We start from the raw sequence: 20,972 nt of genomic DNA, 5'->3' as shown, positions 1-20,972 counted from the left end.
TTGATTATAGCAGTGAGAGACCCAGATGAGGGTTTATCGCCACTTCAGTGGGTCCTCCTTGAGCTGAGAGGTTGAACTGCAGGGCCTCCAGCTCAGCCGTGATGATCAAATGGGTAGGTACAAAAGAAACTCTGGAACAAAACAAAGCTCCAAACAGTCACAGCAGGTACCCTACTCCACGAGCTGAGCAAAGAGGCTAGCAGTGGCTGAAAGGCAAAGCTCTCCAGTCAGTTCAGGATTCTGAAATGTGATCCCACCTGCAGCAGATGAGCCAGGCCCCTTTAAGCACCAACCAAAACACAGATGAGATACAACTGGATCCCACTGCTTTCATCCCACAGCAACAACTAATTTCGAGCACAGAGCAGAGCAATCACTAGTTAACCCCCAAACATGCCCTCCAGTTGCTCAGCTGCTGCATGTTTCAGTGATGTGAATAAATCTAGCACTGACAGAATGCTCTGAGGACACTGTGGTCCAGCTTACAGAATTACTATATTTGTAACTGTGGAAGGTGCTCAGCGTAATGGAAGAGGGCGAGTTTCTTAACCTGGTATTTCTGAGGGTTAAAATTATAGTCTCCCTTGGGCAATCCCTTGCTGTCGATTCATTTGTGTGGAATGGGGGCGTTTTTGGAATGTGTCACACCCAAACCTCAGGAGAACAGAACCTTTCATTTCTCTCTGGCTCTCCTCTCACCTGCTGCTGCGTTTGGCCCTTGCTCTTGCATAGTAAGCTTCATAAGATTTCGGTTTCAGCTCCAGTGCTTTAGTAGCAAATTCCTCCGCCATTCCAAAATCCTGCCATCACAATAGGTGCGTAGATAAGTCATTGAATATATACACACACAGAGAATTTGGGAAGAAAAAATAATAATATGACATGGAAATATTTTTTATATGTGGACTTGGTATTTTCCAACACTGACGTCATGTCACAGATAGCTGGTATCGAGAGATCCAACCCTGTTTTGTGAAGTTTCGAGGTTATCCACTCCCAAGCTGAGCCTATAAGGACTCAGTTCGTTCCTTGTGTGTCTCTTCAATCGGTCTGCTGTCACTTGTGTCTGCCCTGGAAACCTTGCTGGATATATGATTCTGTCAATTCGACAGGTCTTTAGTGTATGTACTTATTGTTAATCTTCTCCCTGCACCGCTAATCTAAAAGTGCACCCTGGAACTTTACATAGGGCACTGTTGGAAACAGAACTTTCCATCAATCTGCTCTTCTCATGACCTATTTTTTTTTGGGGGGGGGGTTCTCTTGAACTGTGTGCTAAAGGAACACGTGAAGGGGTTCACAGCTGCACAGCTTTGCCCCTTGCCAGTTTCAATGCTGGCTACTCGGCCTGCAAACTGTGATTAGGCCGAATGTTTCGGTGTAGGGCACCTTAACACGGCTGCTGACTCTGGCTGGAGTGAATGGCTGCAGTGAAGCTATGCAACACAACCGTGCGCTGAGGGCATTCAAGTAAACCTCTACTTACACAGTAACTCTGAATTTTTTTTGCTAACCAATAAAAAGGAAGAGGCAAACCTTGGAAAGGTTAAGAAAACCCTTCAAAATGGTCTGGATATGCTCAATGGGTATGTTTGGTTTTATACATACATTTTTAGTTTCTTGCTTCTCTTCTCCCTATTAAAGCACTCCCTAAACAATTTCTGCAAAGTGCTAATGTAAGTTAACTCTGTTTCTTAGCTCTGTGGCCACACTTAACAGATATGATTAAAACATGTCCATTCTTTAAAATGTTTGCATGCCAAATCCTTGACTTTAAATCCAAACGTGTGAAGCTTTATTATATAATGTTGGCTTCTATATTGCTGAGACATTTTTACTGGATTCCTAGCATAAACAGTATTGTTTCTCTTCCACGCACTTGTAAAATCACTTCCCATGCTGTGTTTTTAGACACAGGAACAGATTGCAACTAAAGCGAGTTGTTGCCCATCTCCAGGAGGAGGATGGGGGCGTGTGGGGTATGTGTTTCTGATTCTGAGTCACTGCTCTAAGAGAAAGCATGAGCTTCAGAAGGCTTATGACAGCATTACAAGTCCGACAGCATCCTCCAATCTGCACACATACAGACATTGAGAAGAAGAAAAAAAATCAAAGAGAGCTATAACAGCTGTTTTTATATAGCGGTGAATTTTCAATTGCTTGAAATTAATCTCAAACCATTAGCTTGGCTGTTTCAGAACTGTAAAACGCCAGTGCTCTGTGAAGGACAACCAGGTTACGAAAAGGTGGAGGTTTTCAAGGCCATTCCAGGAGTCTGGGAAAGAGTCTGGTTAGGGAGTGGTTAGGAACAGGAAAGGGAGCTGGGAAAGGATCGTTGCCAGGAAGGAAGGGGCTTTGAGAAGGAGGCCACTTACATTCATTTTCCTCCGGCATCTGGAGAGGTTGAGAAGGAGTGAGACCTTCAGTTCCCGGAAGGTTTTCAGGTCCTCTCCAAACCCTTCTCGGGGGAACTTCTTCAGAGCGTACTGGTAGCGCTGGGCGGCCTCCTTCACTTTCCCTTTCTAGCAGGACGGCAAACAGGTCAAAATGCACCACTCAGTTTTCTATTTCTGCATCGTAGCAGTCATAAGACAATCGCTGAAGACAGCTGAATGGGCCTACACAGTTGCATCAGAGGGATCTAGAAATAAGCACGGCAGCTGCCGTTCCTTGCCGAATGAAATTTGGCTGCATGGGAAGTCTTTAAGAGAAAAGCTTCCCTCTGTAGATTGTAAATTAATTTCTGGCGTGCTCTTAGGTTTCTTGTTCTGATACTGGAGGGAGAAAGCTTAGCACAGCTGAAAAGCTCAGACCCTAGAGAATGGTTAGGTGGGTTTTCTTAAGATGCCACTGGATTGACTGTAAATACTAAATAGACTGGGTAAAGGTTAGCTCAAAGAATGATTGGGCACATCGTGGAAGTATGTATTGCACACATTGGTACTAGTCTGAAGTGACCTGGTCAATTACTTGTCCGTCTCACCATGGACCAACGAGAACACAAGTGGACGACTAACAACATGTACCTGACAGTAATATAAACTGCCCAAAGGTTCCTGCCAAGCAGAACCTCTTCCTTTACTACTTTGACATAAGGCTTAGAAAAGAGTGGCTGTCCCCCCCCCGCCAAATGGCTGATTTCCCAGCTGAAGGAAATATTGAACCGTTAATGGCCTCCCCACCATAGAAGCAGAAGGCTCCAATCTGGTGGAACGCTCTGTCACAAGAGACTAGGGCCCTGTGGGACCTGACATCTTTCCACAGGGCCTGTAAGACAGAGCTGTTCCACCAGGCCTTTGGTCAGGGCGCAGCCTGACCCCCTCCTCTGGCAATCTGCACAGAATCTTGCTTAATGGTTGCTATCAATTTGATTTTAATTAATTTTTATAATGAAAGGTTTTTAGAATGTTGGATTATTTTGATTGTTGTTAGCCGCCCTGAGCCCAGCTTTGGCTGGGGAGGGCGGGGTATAAATAAAATTTATTATTATTATTATTATTATTATTATTATTATTATTATTATTATTTCAAGAATGGATTTGGCAGGAAAGAGCCTCTTGCCCACAATACCACTTCCAGTCCTGGAAATGGAGGGGTCAGTGCAGAGGGACCTGCATAATATCGTAAGAGGCATATACTTTTAAATTACCTGTCTTTCCCCCACTGCCTCTAGTTTCTGTATCTCAGGCCTATTGCCTCCAATACATCTCCTTTTATTCATCTATTTATTTATTTATTCATTCATTCATTCACTTTATGAAACCATTTCTATCCCACCCCTTGCTGTTGCAAAAGGAGACACAGCTTACAATATCTACAAATTACAATTTTATAAAAAACAACAATATACACTTATCAATCAAAAACACATGAGAATCAAGTTAATTTTGTAGGTTTATTTGGTTTATCTGACAGACGCAGCAAAACCCTGCCAAGATATAATGGTTAACAACCAGCAGAAAATAGCAAGGGAGGAAACAAACTACAGTCGTACCTTGGAAGCCGAAAGCCTTGGCTACTGAACAAAGCGGCTCCTGAACAATCAAAACCTGGAAATGAGTGTTCCTGTTTTCGAACAATTTTTGGAAGCCCAACGTCCAGCACGGCTTCCGATTGGCTGCAGGGCACTTCTGCAGCCAATCGGAAGCCGCGCTTTGGTTTTTGAATGCTTCTGGGAGTCAAACGGACACCCAGAACACATGCTGTTCGAAAGCCAAGGTACCACTATACAACTTTCATGGAGCAAGGCATTCCATAAGCTTAGTGCATCTTTTTGTGTCTTCTGCTCATATCATCATAATATCTACATTGGACGGCAACATCCTATTGGCACCAGCAGAGGCTTGTAGCAATGTGGTGCAGAATTTTATTTTTTAGTGCAAGCTATAAACTGTAACCAAGCAGTAGCTCAAGATTCTGAATTAACAGAACCACCTTGATTCTAAGAAAGCTATTCCAGATATTGGAGAACATAAAAGTGTTTTGTGGTTGTTGCTACTGCTGCGGTTTTGCTTCACAAAGCCCAGCAATTTAGTCAAGCAGTGATGCTGCGGACAATCCTGTCAGACACAGGGCTCAATGGGGTCTCAAGTTCTACAGACATGCTGACTGTATGCATTTAATCCCAATGGCCACGGGCAGTGCCAAGAGCAACAAGATCAAAACATCAAAAATAAAGAGATGTTCTACAGTGGCAACCATTAACTTAGATGTACTGCCGTGTTTTGGAGTAATGGGCACCTGCTGCCAGGTTCTGAGGCTAGGGGATTTTTATTCATTCAGCAATTCAAGCTACTGTCAGGACTGCTTGTGCTAAAAATTACAAATTAACTGATGCACATGAATTGTGCAAATTAAGCACATTTATATATACTTGCTCATTTGAATTCAAATTATTCAAATTAGGTTCTTTTAGCCACTGAGAGAGTACAGAATAAAGAAACATCATAGACTTGACACCCACTCAGTCACCCTGTGGCATAGTCAGAAGAGCAAGGGGGAATTTTTTTTAAAAAAAAATGTGAAAGCTCAGGAACTGTTTTGATGCAATTGCAGCAGCAAAGAAATAAACATTGATAGGTCGTTTAACTGATACTTGGTGAAAAGCTCCGTTTTCCATCTCTCACCTTGTAAAACATGTCTCCTTCCTCCATCAACTTGCTCAACAGGATGACCATGATGTCTGGCTTGGAGGTGGCCATCGCCCAGGTTGCTGGACCTGTAGTGTACAGGATGCATGATGGGTAAAAAACTCATACAATGCAAAAGGTGGTAAGGGAGGAAAGCTAAGGTGGATAAACATCCTGGGGGGGAAGAAATTTCTGCTGGAGAGAACAACTTGGTGCAGCCAACCCAAGGAGCGTGGGGTTCTCACAAGAATGCTTCAAACTCAAAACGCCTTTCCCTTGCAATCTTTTCTTTCAGCTGATTTGAAATGATTCGCAAATGTTGGAGAAGAAGGCATCAATATCCACCAATTAGCATTGGTGGGAAGTAAAGACAGTTACGTTCTGGAAAATGTGATTAGTGGAGAAATCAAAGGGTTTAGCAAACAATATAGATCAATCCATATAAACTTTAAATATGGTATGCTACAGCAACCTGGATGTATCTGGGGCTGAAAGTTTATTTGTGGTATATTTGTGAAGAGAGTTTTAAAAATATTCGGTGGTTCAGAACAAGGCTCACTTCAAACAGGGCTTATACCTGCGAAGTACTTTGGATACACTCCCCTTCTATTGCAGTCCAAGAGCCCAATTTTACAGCTGTTTTATGTAGGCCTTTACAAACCCACCAAGCCTTCATGGTCTCACTTGGCAAGCTAATTGTCAAATAGGGGAGTTCTCAAACAGCCAGAAAGGCATGGGGAAGCATTTCAGAAGGCTTTGAGTAAAAAAAATAAATTGGCAGCATTTTAAAAGTGAATTAGGTCTTGAGGTCAAGTTATTCTCTGCAACAGTAAGGGGGGAAAAATAATTGTCTGAAGGTGAGAAAAAATGAAAAGAGAGGGAGAGAATGCAGGCAGGCAAAACCATAGAAGAGAAAGCAGAGCTGTCAGACCACCAAGCTGGATGATGACAGCAGTGATGTATACCTCGTGGTCGACTCGGTAGCGTCTGACAGCCTTTGAAGAAAAGGAGAAAACAAAAAAGTTGTAGAAGAGGGAGAAAAAATGGATGACGGTGAATTTAAAAAAAAGGAAAAAGCAGCAGTGAGAGGCAGGCAGCATAGCAGCCAAGGCACCAGCAAATTCCCTTGTGACGCGAGGGGTTGTAGGGGAGTAGAGCAGTGCAGGCAGTACCCAAACCTGGAAGCATCTACAGAGCAAGGAAAGCAACAGCTGACAGCAGCATATCAGCACAGCAGCACAGTAGAACCGTCGAAGTGGTGGTCATTCTCAGAGGAAAAACCTCATTAAGAGTTACTCCCCCAGTTTGCCAAGAGCTAGGCAGGAGGGAAATCCGAGGTTCGATTAACACAACACAGCAGCCAAAGCGCACAGGAATGTTGGCATTCTGCTGGTGAAACAGAAGCAGCATTCTTTCAAAACCGGACATGCCTTTTTCATAGGAGTGCTGCAAGTTTGCACAACCTGGGAGGAAATAGGGCTCTTGAGAGATTCACAAGGTGGGTTTTCTTTTCTTTGACTGTTCCCTACCTATCTTGGCTCCTTTCTTCAGTAGTGTGACAACAACAGAAGTATTGCGGCAACCCACTGCCCTGTCGAGGGGGCGCATCCCACTGTAATCCACATGCTCAATCATGGCACCGTGATCCACCAGGAACTGAACCTACAAATAAGCAATCAATTGAAATCAGCATCACCCTGGAAGTCATAGGCATTATGATCATGCAATTAAGTGCAGGTTTTTGACCTCAAAAGAACTGAGAGTGGGATGCTGAGCTAAAATGGCAACTATTTTTATTCCTTCACCTCATTTGACTCCTGAAGGCACTTAGGAGTTGGAATGAATCAAAAAGCCATCAGATCCAATCCCCGGCTCAAAGGTAAAACCACCCATATATGCCAACCACACACTCCAGGCCATACTGCAGAGAGCATATATGCCACACAGCAAATAGCTGCAGACTTCATTGTGTTGAAGTGCAATCTCTACTTTTGCCTGACACTATACCGTTGGGCAAGGGACGCGGGTGGCGCTGTGGGTTAAAGCCTCAGCGCCTAGGGCTTGCTGACTGAAAGGTCGGCGGTTCGAATCCCCGCGGCGGGGTGCGCTCCCGTTGTTCAGTCCCAGCGCCTGCCAACCTAGCAGTTCGAAAGCACTCTCCGGTGCAAGTAGATAAATAGGAACCGCTTACTAGCGGGAAGGTAAACGGCGTTTCCGTGTGCGGCTCTGGCTCGCCAGAGCAGCGATGTCACGCTGGCCACGTGACCCGGAAGTGTCTTTGGACAGCGCTGGCCCCCGGCCTCTTTGAGTGAGATGGGTGCACAACCCTAGAGTCTGTCAAGACTGGCCCGTACGGGCAGGGGTACCTTTACCTTTATACCGTTGGGCTAAGGCCTGTTCTTTCTTTTTCTTTCAGCTCAGTACATTAGAAGCAAAACTCCCTTGGTGTGCTTTCCAAAAAAGTTGACCACTACTGTAGGATAAGAATTTGAAGGTGGTTTGGGGCCACATTCCTCAATTAGCTCTGGAAACCAACCACAGTATCCTCCTGGAGCAGCTGTACAAGTTATGGGTGAGTGGTACCGCTTTGCAGTGGTTCCGGTCCTACTTGGCTGGACATTTCCAGAGGGTGATGCTTGGGGAGTGTTTTGCAGGCCCATGCAGCCTCCAATGTGGAGTTCCTCAGGGTTGAGTTTTATCTCCTATACTGTTTAACATCTATATGAAATCACTGAGTGGAGTTATCTGGAGGTTTGGAGTACGCTGTCAGCAATATGCCAACGACACACAGCTCTGCTTCCTCTTTACATCTGCAGGTGAGACCGTAGATGTGCTGGATCTTTGTCTTGCCTCAGTAATGGACTGGATGAGAGCCAACAAACTGTAGCTCCATCCAGACAAGACTGAGGCACTGTTAGTGGGCAGTTCCCTAGATGATGATGGTGATGATGATGATGATGATGATGATAATAATAATAATAATAATATTTATACCCCGCCCATCTGGCTGGGTTTCCCGAGCCACTCTGGGCAACTTCCAACAAAACACTAAAATACAATAACCTATTAAACATTAAAAGCTTCCCTAAACAGGGCTGCCTTCAGATGTCTTCTAAAAGTTTGGTAATTATTTTTCTCTTTGACATCTGGTGGGAGGGCGTTTCACGGGGCGGGTGCCACTACCGAGAAGGCCCTCTGCCTGGTTCCCTGTAGATCAGATGGATGGGAGTTTGCCTGCTCTCGATGGGGTTACAATTCCTCCGAAGGAGTGGGTATGCAGCTTGGGGGGTACTTCTGGAACCTCTGCTGTCACTTGAGGCTCAGGTGGCCTCAGTGGTGCAGAGTGCCTTCCATCTGCTTCGGCTGGTGGCCCAGCTGCACCCCTATCTGGCAGGGACAGATTAACTACTGTTGCCTATGCTCTGCTAACCTCAAGGTTAGATTACTGCAACGCGTTATACATAGGGCTGCCTCTGAAGATGGTTCAGAAACTTCATCTGGTGTAGAATTTAGCAGCCAGGTTGCTCAGTTTGAGCATATTACACTGATCCTGGCCCAATTACATTGGCTGCCAGTTAGTTTCAAAGTGCTGGTTTTGACCTTGTTGTTGTTTAGTCATTTAGTAGTGTCTGACTCTTTGTGACCCCATGGACCAGAGCACGCCAAGCACTCCTGTCTTCCACTGCCTCCCGCAGTTTGGTCAAACTGCCTTGTTGTGGCAAAGGGGCTTGAATAACTCAGAGAGGCTATGAGCTATGCTGTGGAGGGTCACCCAAGACGGACAGGTCATAGTGGAGAGTTTTGACTAAACATGATCCACCTGGAGCTGGAACTGGCAAGCCACTCCAGTATCCCTGCCAAGAAAACTCCATGGTTTTGACCTATAAAGCCCTAAACAGCTCAGGACCGCAATACCGCAAGGATCATGCTTCTCTATATGAACCTACTCAGACCCTCATCACCTGAGGCCCTTCTTCATGTGCCCCTTTCGTGAGGGTGGCAACATGAGAATGGGCCTTTTCTGCAGTGGCTCTCCATTTGTGACATGCTCTCTTCAAGGAGGTTCAGCTGGTGTCTTCATTATACACTTTTAAGCACCAAGCAAAAATGTCCTCTTCATCAAAGCCTTTGGCTGATTAACATCTGATGCCCTTTTAAATGTGTTGTGGAGGAGGGAATCATTGGTTTGTTTTTGTTCTCATTTTTATGATGTATTCTGTGTTTCTTATTTTGTATTTTTATATTGTGAACTGCCCTGAGATCTACAGGTGAAGGGCAGTATACAAATTTAATTAATGAGACTAAGTTTGCCAAGGGTTTTCCAAAGCTTGACATCATCCTGAACCTCCTCTCTTGGATTTGAATTCTCCCCCCCCCCCCAAAAAAAAAGCACTTACCACTTCTGCATCACCATAAAAAGCAGCTAGATCCAACGGAGTGCGCCCATTTTTGTCGGCATGGTCTGTAGCAGCTCCACTCTCCACCAAAGCTCGTACTACTGAAAGGTGTCCCTTTAGGCAAGCCCAGCTGAGGGCAGTAAGTCCTTCTTTGTCCATTAGGGAAATGGAGGATCCTGGGGAAAAACAAAACACAGAGCAAGACTATTTAAGGGTATTTCCAAATACGCTAAACCCACCTGCAACTCATAGTGCCCCTCTTTAGAGTTTCATTCCTGGAAGTTGTTGTTTTTTCTTCCATGGAAGTGTGTGCCTTATTTAAGAGACTCTTATGTCCCCTGCAATATTCCATATACTGACTGGGCAGGTATCTTTGGAGGAAAATTGCCACCAGCTAATTTGCTGACATTTGAAGTGCTTACTTGTCAGACCATAAAGGTAATACCATTTGGAAAAGAATGACGTGATAGAGCTGATTCCTAGAAGAGGAGAAACGAAGGATAGAGGAACACACGGCTGGTGCAATCTCTATAGGTTGTGGCCAGCCAGAATAGCGGCATGATTTTGGTCATTTACGCCAATAGCTATTCTGCTGAGCTGAGATTTTCTGAATCTGTAGACTGGGGGTGGGGGTGGGATTGGAACCTGAATTGGGAAATCATGACATGGGACATTTTGTTCACAAAGTTTTGACCCTGTAAAAAGTCAATCAACTAAGTAAGGCTATTCCACTGTAAATGAAACATTCATATACAGCATCCTAATTCTGAATTGAGTCTAGCTTGCATGATTTCATCCAACGGTATGAAATTTATGGAAAGCTAACCTCAAGGTCTATCTTCGCAGTAATTTTGGAGTCTGCTTACACATATTTGGGTTTCATTTCAACACGACTCCAAACTAACCTTGTGCTAGTAAGAACTCTACAGTGCCCAAATGCCCCTCCGAAGCTGCCATCATCAAAGGAGTCCGGCCTTGTTTATCTGCCATGTTAACATCTGCACCATGGGTGAGCAAGAGATCAACAATCTGAAAGCATACAAAGCAAGGATGCATTGAGTACAAATTGTGCACAGTTTGAGAGCCATGAAAAAAAATGCATAAGCCCCTACGCTCTGTACTCACGACAAGTTTCAGTTTGCAATTAAAATGTCACTATGCTACACCTACTTAAGTCTAGTACTTTCAAAATCGTCCACCTCCAAACATTCCTCATATATCCATTGGATTTACATTTAAGAAATACTTTTATTTAAAATGGATGTGAAGTTTTCAGAATGTTCTGCACATCCTTCCTCTAGACAAGGGGTGAAGAATCCTTTTCAACCCAACATATTCACACTCACAACCGCACCTGCTTCACACCCTATTCACAGTAATGCCTCTCTTCACACATTCGCTCCTCATTCACACACACACAGTGACTATACATTATGTTATTTTTACTGCTGGGGAAGGGGAAGGGGAGGCCAGTAGGGATTTTCAAACTGCAACATTCAAATGCTTTGGGCTTCCTTGGAAAATAGGTCCTGTGGCTCTGCCCAGCTTTGGCTCAGCTTCAGCACACCTTGAAAGGACACCTGTGCAGCCTGACTGTTCTTCCACGGGGTGGGGCACCTCCAAAGTGATCCATGTTTTCATCACCTACTTCCTGGAGCAAGCTGTCTCTCTAGAGCCCCTCCCTGTAAAAGGTCCTCCGCCATTTCCCTCCAGAGAGACAGCATACAACAGGAGACGTACAGACTTGTTTAAATCTGCTCACCCCAAATTATCGGAGGTTGCACAGGGAAAGCTCAGAGAAAAAGAGAGTAAGAGAGAGAGAGATTGCTGAGGAGCTCAAGAAAGGCATCATGTGTACAACTGCACCATGGATGAGTGTGGAGAAAGAGGGAAAACCGCAGAGAGAGTGGAGAAATAGAGAAAGACGTAGCAGCATATTCCATGTTGATTCTCAATGGAGGCTGCTAAGTGAATTTCTGGAAGCAGAACAGAGCTGGTGAGGGGGTGGCAGAACAGATTAAGAGTTCACAGGGGCTGCACCCAGCCCATGGGATGGAGGTTCCCCACCAATGGTATAAGCTAATGTATGGTATAGGCTACTAAGGTACACTCTTGGGTAGATTCCGGGTGATTTGAGCTCCCATCCTGCTGCCTCCATGACATTTACCTTGAGCTATCTGGTCCCTCTCTCATTTCCATATATAATGTATGTTTTCTTTAACTATATCTGTGCATGCTGGGCTCTCTTGGAATAACTCTGCTGCAAAAACACTGGCAACCCCATATTTCTAAATTAATGCAGTGAACGTCTGAGTTACCAACCGTCATACCAACCAGAAAACACAATGCCAACCAGGGAACTCACTTATTTATCAAATGTTAGGTGGGAACAGCCTGGAATCGTGGACTGCTAAAAGGTGGGTCGGGACATCCTTGAGGTGTGTGGGAGAAGCCAAAAAGGCCACATGGAAGATAAAGAGTGAATTGCCTATGTTGGAATAGGCTAATGGGGCTTTCTACATGTAGAAAAAATTGCTTAAATTTCAATTGGAACATTTGGCACCTTTGGGGTAAAACATGTTCCTTCCAGCACTATAAATCTCCATCAGCATTTGTGAACCATAAGCTTTCTTCTAATGAGAATTAGGCACCGTTTACATGTGAATCACACACATTTAAAGGAGGGAGGAAGAGCATTTGGTATGAAATGCTCTCTTTGGCAGTACGTCAAAGCAATCTCCTTTCCTTCTGCATTCCTATGAATGCTGCAGTTATCGGTTCCCTTGCTCCCTGTTTTGCATCTTGCATTCCTGAAGAACTCACATACATCTAAAAGCCTCCGCAATTAAAATACAGAAAACTTCAGACAGGCACCTATCTATTTTTTAAGATGCTGTGGCAACACCAAGGTATTAAAAATCGATTAGCCATCCTCCCAGGGCTTCACCATAGGGAGACACATGTTGAAACCTCTCTCACGTTGTTGAGGGTATCCCACCAAAAGGCCCATGTGATGTACCCTATTTTTTGCTCTAGAAGACTCACTTTTTCCCTCCTAAAAAGTAAGGGGAAATGTGTGTGCGTCTTACGGAGCGAATGCAGGCTGCGCAGCTATCCCAGAAGCCAGAACAGCAAGAGGGATTGCTGCTTTCACTGCGCAGCGACCCCTCTTGCTGTTCTGGCTTCTGAGATTCAGAATATTTTTTTTCTTGTTTTCCTCCTCCAAAAACTAGGTGCGTCTTATAGAGCGAAAAATACGGTAAATGATACAGGAAGCAGCTCCAAAAATCCAAGCTGTATACATACTTGTTACCTTATTAGGAGAAGGACAGGCAGCTTTTTCCTCCCTCCCACTCCCCTTACCTGCCAATGGCCTTGTCTAACAGCACTGAATAAGGGAACGACTCCCCGCCGGTTGGGCTGGGCTACAGCTGCTCCCTGCTCCAGAAGCAGACGGCAAACATCCAGCTTGCCTCGTCCGGCTGCAGCAGTCAGGGCTGGAAGAGAGAAAAGACCAATCAGAATAAAAGAAAGCCTGCCGCCGCTGCTGCTGCATGACTTCGAGCCATGGTAGGCACCTAAGTGCTGTGCGATGGCTAAAGTGGAAATAATCCCTGCCTACAGGCTTCTTCTTTTTTTAAAAAAAAGAACATGATAAAAGGATTGTGTGGTCCAAAAATAAAAAAAAGGCTTTAGGTTACAATTTTCAAGATTTGCCCAAGAGATGAAGGGTAGCATAGACCCTGGAAAGATTTTAGCCCTCTTCAGGCATTATCCAGTGGCCAAGGGAACAAACACACTAATTCCACCTCCTGCTACCATTCCATGTTGGAGGGTAATATCCGGAAGCAGGGAGGCTCCTCTTCCCCATTTCCCCAGTTTCTAAAATGTGTGGGTAGCCTCTATGAGCACAGAAAACTCCCCAATTCAGAAGATCATCCTTCAACTGGGGACGGGATGGAGTTAGCGTGCTCACTCCCACGGCTTCCCTTCACATGCTTAACTGACTAGAAAACACATTAAATGGGGTTGTTGTTTCTTAATCTGCATCATTCATGGTAATTGCTATAAGTAACAAGAGATGAGGAAAGATTCAAGTTCAATTCTCCACATCCAGGTTAAGTTATAAGAGAGAATACTTTGTTTGGGGTAGCGCCCCCAACCCCGTCTACGCACATGTTTATTGCTATTATTATTATTACAAAGTAATTTTCCCATTGGGCTGCTTCTGCAGTAACCAGATGTGCAGGATCGCTGGCAGTACAGAGCACGGTAATTCCCCAGGGCACATGTTCTTAAGCAGGCAGTTCCAAGCAGGGCTAGCCCAAGACATTTTGACACCTGAGGCAAACCACAAAATGGCACCCCACCCCTTAAGAGCCAGTGTGGTGTAGTGGTTAAGAGCGGTAGTCTCGTAATCTGGGGAACCGGGTTCGTGTCTCCGCTCCTCCACATGCAGCTGCTGGGTGACCTTGGGCCAGTCACACTTCCTTGAAGTCTCTCAGCCCCACTCACCTCGCAGAGTGTTTGTTGTGGGGGAGGAAGGGAAAGGAGAATGTTAGCCGCTTGGAGACTCCTTAAAGGGAGTGAAAGGCGGGATATCAAATCCAAACTCTTCTTCTTCTTCTTACCCCAACCGGCTAGGGAAGAAGGGATGTGTGCAGATCTTAGTGAAGGGGAGGGGAGATGGATATCTACATCAGGAACATGGGTGGGAGGAGACAAGCAGTACCTCCTATTCTCTAAAGGCCACTGCAGAGGCAGCACTGGGGGGCAGGGGCTGCAAGGGAGGCGGAAGATCCGGCCTCCAATGAGTGGGCAACAGCTGCTGCCGCCATCGAGGCAGCAGCAGAGGGTGATACATTCCTTGCAGGCTGCATCTATTCCCCCCCCCCCCCGCATCCTACCTCACCTTGCCTCATGGGTGGGCCAGCCATGGTTCCAAGGGATTAGAGAGGGAAATTCTGTTTGCATGGGGGTGGGTGAATCCATTTTAAATTTTTGAACTGCTACATTTCTCATGGTATTACATATTAAGTAATAATCCCAAATCAGCCTATTATGTCCCCCATATTCAAATTTATGTACAATTGGCAGACTTTTCTGTCTAGTGTGTTTAACCATATAGAACAGTGCAATTGCATGGGTCATCTGTTCATATGTGCACCACGTGAATGGCATTAACATTTTCTCACGTGAATTAGAACTGAACTAAATTAGGCATGCTGGATGTGTTTCTAAAATTATTGGGCTGAGCACGAAGAACTTCAATTTCAACTGAAACTGAACCAAAGCACTGAATGATTTGACTCCCTGGTCCCCAAAATGCAATTTGCACAGAAGCTTTTAAGAAGACAAAACAAAACCCTGCATTTTCATCTGCAATACTTTTGAGAGTTCACCAGGGAAAAGCCTGTAATGCAACCATCAGACAGACACAATTCCATCTAAATGCAAACTTGGGTCCTTTCTTAGGTCAAGGCAGAGCCCACCAGCAGCAAAAGCCTTTTCTGTACAACCAAGCGATCATTCATTCTCAAAGACTTCCAGAGTTTTGTGTAACATGGAAGTGCCTTGTGCCTGGCATAATGTGTACTGTCTGGGTTAGAGGAGACACTTTCACCCTGAAAAACAGACGGAAGCACTTTTTGAAGTTGCTCTTTCCCAGACTGACACAATAAACTGCCGGCAAAGCAATTTCTTTCCCAACCACCACCTCGCCCTCCCATTCTCCAGCAGACCAAGTCCTTTGTCTTGTGCTGCTTAAATTTGCCTCTTTGAATATTCTGGCCTGGCTTCTCTCTCTGCTATTTGAAGCATTCACACCAACCCTCTCTCCATGCAAATGAACATTTTCTATACAATAACCCTGATCCAGATCTCTCAGAAGTTCATTGAGATAGGTGAATCTGCTAGCTGTGCAAAATGAACCTATTTTAAATTAGTAATTAGAAGCCATGAAGCAACTGTCTTCTATAATGCCACGTTTCTCTGCCAAAAATAAGGAGGCAACTGCTGTAGTGGATTATCAGGATGTTCTTTTGAGTATCCAGCCCAGCACTGTTCAGAGATAAGTAAGAGCACACACTGACCTGGTTCACACACTAAACCAAACTATGGCTCAGGGCAAATGGCCACTGTGCTCCTTCCTCAGTCCTGCTGTTGCTACACAACCCAGGGGACTAAACCATGGTTTGGCTTAGCTCTAAATCTGAACCATGACCTGTAACCAAGGTTTGATCCTGATTTACACCCCCCAAGGTAATGTGGGAGCAGCAGGACTGGGGAGTAGGGCACCATCTGTGATCTTTACTTCAGAAACTCACGTTTGCTCATTTGTACAAAGCCATGGTTTGGGCTTAGCATTATGTATGAATTGAGCCAAAGTGAGGCAACAATTGCATTTCCACCTATGACTACATATTCACATTTCTCCCAGGCACTGATTTCAAGAAATAAATGCTAATTCAAGGGCTGACCTTTGTTATCATGTCAGCATCCCTGGGTTAGGATGCAACTTAGCAGCACAGTTTGAAGACAACAGGATAATGAAAATAAGCAAGGCAGCCAATTGACCACAAACATGCAAAATGTACAACAGAGTAGAACTTCTGCAGGAGTAGGAGTTATAGTGGTTCATCTTATTTTTTATTTCAATTTATATGCCTTTAATTACAATAGTCTCTAAGTGGTGCTCAAGGAATACAATACAATGAAATAAAAATCAGATAAGACCATACAATGAGAATTCAGTTAAAATGGGATGGACCGTTCTGCTTTTCCCTCTGAAAAGCAGGTTCACAGTTCACTCACTGATCTGTCTTTTTCATTAGAGGCCTATGTCATCTCACTGACTTGTATGAGCTTTGGCTGATATGCCAGTTGCGGCCATTCTTGGCCTGAGAAGGTCTGGCCGCAGAGGTCCATGCACTGGTAACCTCAAGGGGCTTGATTACTGTCATATGCTTTACGTGGGGCTGCCCTTGCATCTGGTCCTGAAGCGGCAACTAGGGCAGATTGCAGTGGCAGGTCCACTTCAGAGGAGCAGCTTACTTGCAACATGTTACTCCTCTGCTAAGAGAGCCGCACTGGCTGCCAATTCACTACCAAGACAGGTTCAAGGTTCTTGTGTTAATTCCTGACTCCATATTTTCCACCATGATCACTGGCACCCTCTGATGGGCCACTTCAGCTGGATTTTACTAGACTGAGCTGGTAGAGGTTCAGCAAGAATTGTCTCTGCCTTCTTTTAGACATCTCCTGAAAATTGTGTTATTTAGACAAGCTGCTGAGAGGTGAATTTCTTTTAGCAAGCAGTATTTATTAATTGATGTTTTTACTGCTCTTACTGGGATGTCACGTTCTTATGCATATTGCCTTGCTGTAATGTTATTCAAGTGCGGCCTATAAATATTGAAATAAATAAAATATTTATAAGCTTTTCCTCCTTGAACTCAGAAGCAACAACCGATACTCAACATCCTGAAAATTAAGGGACAGAGGTTTATGTTGGCACTGTTGTGAATTTCCCAGAGGATAACCAATCTCTTTCAGCACATCACACATGTATTCAACGGATGCAAGGGGAGCCACAAACAGTCTACAGAATTTACCTGTCTCTCCCCAGAGACTGTCAAAGCTGTTGATCTGTGCTCGTTCTACCTCCTCCTCATCTTTTTCTGGAAGATCAAGCAGGTAGGAGACAATCTAAAAACAAAGAAATCTGTCAGTTTCTGAACTCTCTGCGTGTCTAAAAATAAGCTGCTGATAATCTGAAGCTGTAACTGCTTTGAACAAAACAAATGGAAACGGAGTGAACAAATTCCCTATCAGGCACTTTCTCACAAAGGAAATATACTCCCCTGTCCCATTAAAATAATTATTTGCCTTTACAACAAAAACACCCACCGTTACCCCCACCATAATTTATTTATTTGTGTGGAAACACCTTTAGAAGGTAGCACACAGTATCAGGACTTAAATCTTAAACAGTATCCAACTAAACAAACAAGTCACAATGGTTTGTTTTTGTTTTTTTAAAAAATACACTTAATAACCTTAACAAACCCCGCAAGGGAAGATTCATGAGGAACCTGATGTACTAAAGGGGTCCGCTATACATTCAAAACTCTAGCCTACATTCAACGATTGTTAGTACCATATTTATTCGAACCAAATGCTCACCTTTTTTGGCCAAATTACATTGCGAAAATTAGGGTGCGCATTAGATTCAATGGCACATTTACATTCGCAAGCAAATACTTTTTTTGGTTTCAAGGTTCTGAAAATTGAGGTGCACATTAGATTCGATGGCGCATTAGACTCGAGTAAATATGGTATACTAGCTGTGCCATCAGTTATCCATGTGTGAACATCCAGACTAATTACTGGATATTATATTAAGAGTGTATAATGTTTCCGGCTGACTTTGAAACTTCTTAGGAAACCTGAGCTAGTTCTGTACAGGACAACTATGTTTTCCTTTGACCTTTGAAGCCCTAGAACAGTCTTTCTAAACCTGTGGGTCCCCAGATGTTGTTGAACTACAACTCCCATCACCCCTAGCTAGCAAGGCCAGAGCTCAGGGATGATGGGAGTTGTAGTCCAACAACATCTAGGGACCCACAGGTTGAGAACCGCTGCCCTAGAAGGTTGGCTGTGAGGGAAAGTGGCCTTTGGGCTGAAAGAAGTCCCCCACCCTCTACCCCAGCTAATGAGACAACACAGTCCTTAAGGACTGCCTGCTCCCACTTAAGCCTGCCTGATAACATTTCCCCGGGTGCCTCAGAGGTTAGATGTGTGGTTATGCACCATGATGGCTATGGTTTGCCTCCACAGTCGGAGGCAGCAATGGGAAGGGAGAGTGCTCTAATGCTCATGTTCTATATGGTTGGCCACTGTGAGCCTAGGATGCTGGATTAGATGGGCTATTGGCCTGATCCAGCATACTACAGTGGTACCTCGGGTTAAGAACTTAATTCGTTCTGGAGGTCTGTTCTTAACCTGAAACTGTTCTTAACCTGAAGCACCACTTTAGCTAATAGGGCCTCCTGCTGCCGCCGCACCGCCGAAGCATGATTTCTGTTCTCATCCTGAAGCAAAGTTCTTAACCCAAGGTACTATTTCTGGGTTAGCGGAGTCTGTAACCTGAAGCGTATGTAACCCAAGGTACCACTGTATTCTTATGCTCTTATGTACCCAAGAGAAGACTTTTTCTGTGGTTACACCCTGTCTATGGAACTCGAGCCCACAGAAGAGCCACGTTAATTTTCTTTTAGATACTAGGAGAATTCTATCCTACTTATTCAGGCTTTTTGTATTATGTTCGTTTCCTTGTTCTATTTCACATTAATTTCTCCCGGTCATTGTTTCTATATGGTATGGGCTGCTGGAATAGCTTCAATTTGTCTAATTTGCCTGAAATGTTTTATCTGCAATTTATTGGTATACTGTAATTTTGATTTTCTATCATTTCTGGCTTTTCTTGCAGTTGTTTTTATGCTGCTGAATGATTTGTTGTTAGCCACCTTGTATGTCATTTCTAGTACAGGAGAGGCAAGCAAATTATTTTAAACAAGAAGTCAGTAGACTGTCCACAGCTTTTGGCTGCTGAGCTATAGGTGTGGTGACTTCCCTCAAGCCACTTGATGGTCAGAAAGGTTCGCTGCCTACAAAGGCGTACCTAGGCTCCCGTAGCAACTGCATAACCCTCCCTCGCACTTCAAGCTTTAAAAACAGTTACTCAGTATTTTGCCTTAACACAAAGGCTGCTTGGCCAGTGAGGATTCAACAAGGCTGAGCGACAACTTACCTCAGTGTATCCCATGCTGGCAGCAGCAATCAGTGCCTGCTGGATGGCTTGACTCTTTTTAAACACTCCCTGCTGTTGCCCAGCAATTGTCCAGTCGCACTGGATTAAAAACTTGACAACTTCCAAGTGGCCTCTGAGAGCTGCATGAACCAGTGCACACTGACCGTTCTTGTCCAAGTGATCCACCTTTTCAAGAAAAGGAAAAAAATGGCTGATTAAAATGTAACTCAACTGCTGTGGGTTTCAGTTCCTACTTTCCTAGCACTGCCACATTCATATGAGAAATATTCTCCATGTTTCTCTGGCCATATATGCAGAACCTAGTGCCTGTTTTGTAATGGCAGCTGTATTCTGTGTCCACAAGTACATTATTCACATGTAGCACAAACCACTCTCACGGATTTCATCTGCAAGGAGCAATGGCATTTAAAATGGAGTTTAGAATATAAACTCAGGCCAAATCTTGCAACACACAGTGATCTGCAAACCTCTTTGCTATATTCCCCCATTTGGTAAAATCTACCAGGTCCCACTCCAATAAGCAAAGTTGGTCTGAAGAAATCTATTGTTTACATCTAATTTGGGAATTAGGTGCCATTCTGTCTTGTTACCGAATGACAGTGTTTGCTTCTAAACCTATGGTTTTCAGTGAACGTTTTGCTGTTACTTTTGGGAAACAGCAAATGTTCACTGAAAACCACAGTAGCTCTCTAGAAGCAAACACTGTCATTCGGCAACAAGACAGAATGACATAGTGATCTTATAGAGCACAAATGTCACCTAAAGCACTGAGCTGGTTAGTGAGACAGCGTAAAATTGCAGGCTCCTGGAGAGATGTTGGTTCCTGGATGTTTTCTGAGGTTAGCCAAAATGGACCATACTAGAAGCGAAGAATCTGCCAAAGACTATTGTTGTTCTGGTTTATATTTATGTATTATATTATAGATATATCCTTAAAGAGTGAGCAAAAACAACTCACTTTAAAAACAACAAAACCTCCTAAAAACAGAGCTATACAATTAGAAGGTGGGATGAACAAATCCTGCCCCATTTAAAAAAGCCAAAATGCCCCCCCCCCCCTCAATTTTAAGGGCCAAAAGCCCAGGTAAAGAGAAAAGTCTTTGCCTGAGGACCACCTTCAGGAACTTTTACAACATTCAGGAGCCTGAAACAGTTAATTTTAACCTAAAATGAAAACAAGTTTCTAGCCATCTTAATTATGAAGACAGGTTTGACAATTAAAAAGACATGTTCCTGAACAAATAGTTAAATCATATCCCTAGTCCATGTTACATTTAAGTTCCCGGTTTTGCCAGGATATGCTTCAAGATGTATTCGATTCTGGAATACCATCCTAGGGATATTGGCTACTCCTACTCACTTGGTGCGAAGTGTCATGTAAAAAGGGAAAAGGCATATTCTCCAACAGCTAGATTATGAACTCTAGCTTTGCTTTCTGTATCTGAGTGATAGCAAATTAAAACAGGAGAACCTTAAACGTCGAGACAAACAAGATTAGCCCCCTATCCCTTCAACAGCTCAGCAACATCCTTACCCAAACCTGAGTTGCCAATGAACTGCTCTGGGATTTTAGTTGCAGACCGCAATACCAGTGAAGATTGTGGAGTACATTTA

At 44.2% G+C, this 20,972-nt stretch overlaps 1 protein-coding gene across 2 annotated transcripts in view; it reads right to left on the bottom strand.

Annotated features, from left to right (window-relative positions):
* The window catches only part of TANC2 (tetratricopeptide repeat, ankyrin repeat and coiled-coil containing 2), a 197,838-nt gene that overhangs the window by 9,184 nt on the left and 167,682 nt on the right, over positions 1 to 20,972 (bottom strand). For both annotated transcript variants that reach the window (XM_083407362.1, XM_083407363.1), the window contains exons 18-26: positions 19,338 to 19,523; positions 17,140 to 17,233; positions 12,890 to 13,023; positions 10,432 to 10,555; positions 9,527 to 9,702; positions 6,659 to 6,791; positions 5,127 to 5,218; positions 2,376 to 2,522; positions 700 to 800 (exon numbers count right to left, since the gene is read on the bottom strand). In XM_083407362.1, coding sequence (XP_083263488.1) covers positions 700 to 800; positions 2,376 to 2,522; positions 5,127 to 5,218; positions 6,659 to 6,791; positions 9,527 to 9,702; positions 10,432 to 10,555; positions 12,890 to 13,023; positions 17,140 to 17,233; positions 19,338 to 19,523 — 1,187 coding nt within the window. The remainder of the gene's footprint in view (positions 1 to 699; positions 801 to 2,375; positions 2,523 to 5,126; positions 5,219 to 6,658; positions 6,792 to 9,526; positions 9,703 to 10,431; positions 10,556 to 12,889; positions 13,024 to 17,139; positions 17,234 to 19,337; positions 19,524 to 20,972) is intronic.

This window comes from Podarcis tiliguerta, assembly GCF_965153285.1.
Source record: "Podarcis tiliguerta genome assembly, chromosome: 13".
Taxonomy (NCBI): Eukaryota; Metazoa; Chordata; class Lepidosauria; order Squamata; family Lacertidae; genus Podarcis; species Podarcis tiliguerta.
Note: the sequence above shows the minus strand (reverse complement) of the source record. Positions and strands in the feature narration are given on the sequence as shown.